Below are 6,617 nucleotides of genomic sequence, written 5' to 3'. Positions count from 1 at the left end.
GTTGTTCTTGGTTATGTGATCAACATTATTAACCCTTGTGGTTACTATAGAATGAAGTGTTTTGAGATGACCATAAAGTTTTATTGAATCCACTTAAGTTATTTTACTTTAAAGTGGTAAGTTTAACTTAAGAGATCTTGATTTAAAGTGTTGATTTTGGTTAAGAAACTTATCCTAAAGTGGTGAATATGCCTTAAAACGTCTTCATGAAAATATTAATTTATCTTAAAGTTAAAAGTACAAGCTTTGTTAAAGTCTTAGTTTAAAAAGGATTGTTTTCTTAAACAAGACTTTCGATGATAAGGGATGGCTCAAGAATATGTTATCTTGAATCAGATGGATGAAAGTGATTGAGTCCATGATAGGTTAAAAGATGTCTTTACCTTAGGGTTATCATGTAAGCATTTTAACTCGCAAACCTACTGATTTGTTCTTGTATCTATTTCCGAAGCTTCCGAAGTTGGGAAACATACTCGTATCACACTTAACACCAAGGGAACCACTCACTCGACAATCTAAGGTGGGGGAGAATACATCGTGACATAGTGGTGTCAAAATATGACATCCGGACCTCCTAAACTACCTCAAAAGTTTGGAGTTGTCTTGGGTATTAAGAAATCATGTACTTAATCAATTGTCTGTTTGTTTGGGTTAAGTATGCATGACTTCTTAAGCCATATTGTTTAAGTTTTGTCTATGTGGGGAGTAATATGGTGGTCATCCATGGATGAACATTACTCGAATAACTGTAACTAGAGATAATCAATTAACATTCAGTATAATCGATTATCGGAGCCCTCGCTTGAGTGCCATCTCTTGCTTGGGTGAGATGTCTCTAGAAAGTTTGGCGTGCTTTTGGCGCTTGAGTGATAGGTCTCACTTGAGCGAGAGGTCTTCAATAATTTTTGCTTGCTTTTGTCGCTTGAGCGACAGGTTTCACTTGGGAGAGAGGTCCTAATAATTTTGACTTGCTTTTGTCGCTTGGGCGAGAGGTCTCTAGTAATTTTGGCTCTTTTTATCGCTTGAGCGCCAACTCTCGCTTGGAAGAGAGTCCAACGATAACCTTTCTATCAAGGTTTCATTTTCTTCAACTTCCAGTTTCCTCAATCCCATTCTTCTTCAATGAAACCTATAAAACTCAGTCGACATTACATTATTCATAAAGGAAACAACTAATAATCTATTGTATAGTCATTTTGGTAAGGTGATGTAAGGAGAGTTTGAGATGTCAATGATGGGGAAGTTGAACTACTTCCTTAGACTTCAAATCAAACAACTCAAGGATCAAATCTTTGTTAGTCAATCCAAATATTGCAGGGATATGCTAAAACGCTTTGAGATGGATGAATGCAAAGTAATTGCCACACCTATTGGTTTGGAACATTCATTGATACTAATGAAACAAAAAAAATATATTGATATTTCCAAGTATCAAGGTAAGATCGGTTCTCTACTTTATCTTACTACTAGTAGACCATATATCATGTTTAGTGTTTGTTTGTGTACACGTTATCAATCAAAACCCAAAGAGTCACATCTTACTACCATAAAAAGAATAATGAAATATTAAAAAGCCACACCTGATGTAGGATTATGTAATCCAAAAGGAAGTCTAGGTGACTTCGTGGGATACTCGGACTCAGATTTTGATGAATGCAAAACTGAGAGGAAAAGTACAAGTGGTACTTGTCATATTCTAGGAAATGCACTAGTCTCATGGTCTTATATAAAGCAAGTCTTTGTTGCTCTATTGATAGAATCCCTTTTGGGAGGATTCTGGATTTTGACTGTTGATCGCTCTTGGATGTAAGTCTTTGACAAGAATTGATGTTTATACTATGAAACTTGTTTTTGGGGATTTTATTTTGTGATTTGGCCGTGGGCTAAGGGTGTTAGTGTTAGTGTTTTTGGTGTTTTGGATGTTATATTTGGTGGAGAGTTATGGTTTATGGAATGGATTTTTAGATGGTGAATAGGGTTTCGTGATTTTAGGGATTTTTGGTTGTGGTGTATGGAATTGTATGTGAAGATAAAAGAACTTGGAAAAGGTAGAAGGGTGAAGGCACCACAAGCTTGATTGCTTGATAAGCCTAATGAATTTCGCCACAAGGAATAAGAACCTTGATAAGAAATGATCTTGGTTCAACCAAGAAACTAGGAGAATTCTCAACTAGAAAGCAAAGATTATCCATGGTAAAATCTGAAGTATTTTATCCAATAGCAAAAACAAGTACAAATAGCATAGGGAATTCGGCCAAGCCTCATTTTCCACATGAAAGAGAGTGTAAATTACATTGATTGAGTTTCATTATTCAACTGCACATGTGCTTTTTGTGTTTAAGGCAAGAATTTAAATGTTGAATGAATCCTCCTAGATGATCACTTCCCCATTCATGTTTGTAGGTTGAATACATTCCTTTGGTGTAATTAAGGAAAGAATCCATTGGCTTGACTTCCTTGTTGGGCTTTCTTGATGCAGCCACTTCTTCCGCTAGTTAGTTGAGAGCTTGGTGTGCCTTCTTGGTTCTGGATCGGATCATGGGCCCTCCTAGCCCACTTAGCTCTTCCTCATTGATGGGCCTTGGCAGGTTCATATGATCCCATCCTTCTTGGAGTGTATTTGACATCGAATCAAAGCCTTCATTACTTGCATCAAAAAGAGAAAGATATGCAACATTAAATGTGGCACTATTATTACCATACTCACCTAGCAGATCCAGTTTGTAGGCGTTGTTGTTTATCCTCTCTAGAACACGAAAGGGGCCATCTGCCCTTGGTTGGAGTTTGAATTTCCTTTGTGTAGAAAAGTTTTCCTTCCTCATGTAGACCCATACTAAGTCTTCCGGCTCAAAGATCAGCTCCATTCGGCCCTTATTGGCTTGTTTAGCATATCCTTCTATCTTTTGCTCTATTTGGGCCTTGACCCGCTCATGTAGGTTTTTTACATAGACCCCTTTGGACTTACCATCCTTATACTGCAACACAGACGAGTTAAGCACAGGCAATAAATCAAGAGGGGTTAGTGGTTGGAACCCATAAACTATCTCAAATGGAGACATTTGTGTGGTACTATGAGTGGCCCTATTGTAAGCCAATTCAACATGGGACATGCATTCTTCCCAGCTTTTTATATTCGTTTTTATGATTGCCCTCAAAAGGGTAGATAAGGTTCTATTAACAACTTCAGTTTGGCCATATGTTTGGGGATGGCACGTGGTGGGAAATAGGAGTTTAGTACCAAGCTTCCCCCACAAGGTCCTCTAGAAATGACTAAGGAACTTGGTGTCCCTGTCACTTACAATACTTCATGGTAGACCATGTAGTCTTACTACTTCTTTAAAGAACAAGTCAGCAATATAAGTTGCATCATCAACTTTTTTATAAGGTATGAAATGAGCCATTTATGAAAAACGATCTACTACAACAAAAATTGAATCTTTCCGATTTTTAGATCGTGGTAAAGCAACCATAAAGTCCATGGTTAAGTCTACCCACGGAAAGTCAGGTATGGGCAATGCAGTATAAAGCCCATGGGGCGTGCTTTTACTTTTGGCCCGCTTGCAAACAATGCAGTTCTCATAGTGCCTTTGCACATCTCGCCTCATGTGAGGCCAGTAGAAGTATTGTTTTAACATATCTGTCGTTTGGACCCCAAAGTGGCCCATTAGGCCCCCTTCATGAGACTCCTTAACAAGCAAGTCTGTAATGGATACTTTAGGCATACACAAGCGATTCTCTTTAAATAAATATCCATTTTGCCTATAGTATCCATCAACAACAACATTTTAACATTTATTATATACATCAGCAAAATCATTGTCATTAATATATAAATCATTAAGCAATTCGAAACCCAACAGTTTTGTCTCAAGAGTGGAAAACAAAGTATGTCTTCTTGATAGAGCATCAGCCATAGTATTTGCTTTTCCCTTCTTATGTTTTATGACATAAGGGAATTTCTCTAGGAATTCAACCCACTTAGAATGTTTTTTTATTAAGCTTACCTTGCCCTTTTATGTATTTTAATGACTCATGGTCACTATGTATCACAAACTCCTTAGGCATGAGGTAATGCTGCCAAGTCTGTAGTGCCCTTACCAAGGCATACAGTTCCTTATCATAGGTGGAAAAGTTCAACATTGGCCCACCTTGTTTCTCACTGAAATAAGCTATTGGGTGTCTTTCCTATATTAACAAAGCTCCAATTCCCACATTAGATGCATCACATTCTATTTCAAAAGATTTAGTAAAATTAGGTAAAACAAGAATGGATGCATTAGTTAATTTTTCTTTAAGCCTCTTAAAGGCTTCCTGTTGTTTCTCACGCCATTTAAAGCCAACATTCTTTTTAACAACCTCGTTAAGAGGTGCAGCTTGGGTACTAAAGTCCCTAACAAAGTGTCGGTAGAAGCTAGCCAAGTCATGGAAGCTTCTAACATCAGTTACAGTTTTGGGGCTGGTCCAATCCTTGATGACCTTAACCTTTTCCTTATCAACATGGACCCCTTTTGCATTAATTAGGAAGCCCAAGAATAAGACATGGTCCACACAGAAAGAGCATTTTTCAATATTAGCATAGAGTTTTTCTTTTCTTAACACCAGTAAGACATGTCTAAGATGTTCATAATGTACATTTATATTCTTATTGTATATTAATATATCATCAAAATATACCACAACAAACTTTCCCATAAATTCTTTTAAAACATGATTCATTAATCTCATAAATTTCTTTGGTGCATTAGTTAACCCAAAAGGCATAACTAACCACTCATACAACCCAAATTTAGTTTTAAAAGCAGTTTTCCATTCACCCCCCTCCCTTATGTGAATATGGTGATCCCCACGTTTTAAATCAATTTTAGTAAATATCCAGGCACCATACAGTTCATCAAGTAAATCATCTAATCTTGGGATAGGATGACAGTACTTTACGTGATATTATTAATTGCCCTGCAATCAGTACACATTTTCCAGGACCCATCCTTTTTGGGCACAAGGATGACAGGAACAACACAAGGACTCATGCTTTCCTGAACCCAACCCTTTTGCATCAACTCCTCCACTTGTTTTTGGATTTCTTGAGTATTATGAGGTTTGCTCCGATAGGCAGGCCTATTGGACAGAGATGCTTCGGGAATGAGATCAATATGATGCTCAATTCCCCTTAAAAGTGGGAGGCCACTTGGGACCTCTTTAGGAACTATATCCTCAAATTCCTACATAATTGTTTTAACAGAATTAGGCAAAACATTATCAGAGTTAGTAATTAAACAGAATTGTTGTCCAATGAGTAGGTAAAGGGGTTGCCTAAAGATTAAAGCACCCTTTACTTCCCTTTTGGAAGCCATCAAACTTCTTCTTTTTTAATTCTTTTTCTCATCTTTTTTTTCATTTTTTCCATTTTCACTTTTGTTGTGGGGATCGTTTCTTTCTTTTTCTTTTATTTTTCCCGATCCATTTTTTATTTTAACTTTGATTGGCTGTCCTATTATATTGTCAAGGCCTGCCAAGTAGCATATGGCTGGCCTCATTACTACTACATCACATAGTATGGAATCCTCATATTTTCCTATAGAGAAGGGAACCTCTATCTGTTGGTTTACCACCATCTCTCCAACCTCAGTTAACCATTATAGTCGGTAAGGGGTTGGGTGGGTCCTCATCACAAGGTTGAGTTTAGAAACCAGCCTAGTGCTCACCATATTGGCATAGCTGCCACCATCAATGAATAGGGAACAAACATTCCCTGCTACCAAAAATCTAGTATGGAAGATGTTCTCCCACCGACTTTCCTCATCCTCCCTCACTTGGCTCCCTAAGAGCCTTCGCACTATGAGAAGATCTCCTTCTGGAACATCAACATCCTCTTCACTTTCCTCTGAACTTGAAGCCTCTGATTGAGACTCCACCACTCCATTCTTCACCATCGTGGTTTTCCTGGTTGGACATTGTGAAGTTATGTGGTCATGCCCAAGACATTTGAAACACTTGACCTCCCTTCTCCTAGTGGTGTTTTCTATGGGCTTCTTCCATTGGGAAGAGCTCATGACCTCCTTTGGAATGGCCCCCTCCTTATTGGACTTGTCCTTCCACCCTGAAGATTGGAATTTTGTGTTGGAAGAGTATTTGGTTTTTCTCCTTCGCAGTTGTTGTTCTACCTTCATGCCTTGTTGGATCGGGTCCTCTAACTCCACATATGGTTGTAACTCCACTACGTCCTGAATCTCTTGGTTCAACCCATGAAGAAACTGTACCATAGTGGCTTCATGGTCCTCATGAAAATTGGATCTCAGAAGAGCCAACTCCATCTCAAAGGCCATGTTTAGATAAGCACCATTCAATTTACGAGAAGTGGTCACACCCTTACTTATATCACTAATGATGTTGTCAATAGGATGATATTAGTGAGTTACCCATTCTTTAGGCAAACTAGAATGAAATGTTCTTCTTGTGATGGTAGAACATCATGTATTTTCAATTGCTCTATATTGGTTGTTGCTTTTGTAATGGAATTTTCTCTTAAAGAATAACTAGGTAACTCATCATCATCAAAAGTAGACTTATCCTCCATAAAGGGATTAGTCTCATCAAAAGCCATATGAATGGATTCTTAC

At 37.9% G+C, this 6,617-nt stretch overlaps 1 protein-coding gene across 1 annotated transcript; it reads right to left on the bottom strand.

Annotated features, from left to right (window-relative positions):
• Nucleotides 1-2,647: 2,647 nt before the first annotated feature.
• Nucleotides 2,648-6,323, bottom strand: LOC109338787 (the record flags this gene model as incomplete). Its single annotated transcript, XM_019576099.1, has 6 exons — nt 5,703-6,323; nt 4,967-5,219; nt 4,264-4,505; nt 4,005-4,185; nt 3,492-3,700; nt 2,648-2,975 (listed from the first exon to the last, which is right to left on the bottom strand). Coding segments are annotated over exons 1-6 (1,834 nt in total), but the record flags the coding sequence as incomplete, so codon positions are not given.
• Nucleotides 6,324-6,617: the final 294 nt, after the last annotated feature.

The sequence above is a fragment of the Lupinus angustifolius genome, unplaced genomic scaffold, assembly GCF_001865875.1.
Source record: "Lupinus angustifolius cultivar Tanjil unplaced genomic scaffold, LupAngTanjil_v1.0 Scaffold_41_288, whole genome shotgun sequence".
NCBI classification, from domain to species: Eukaryota; Viridiplantae; Streptophyta; class Magnoliopsida; order Fabales; family Fabaceae; genus Lupinus; species Lupinus angustifolius.
Note: the sequence above shows the minus strand (reverse complement) of the source record. Positions and strands in the feature narration are given on the sequence as shown.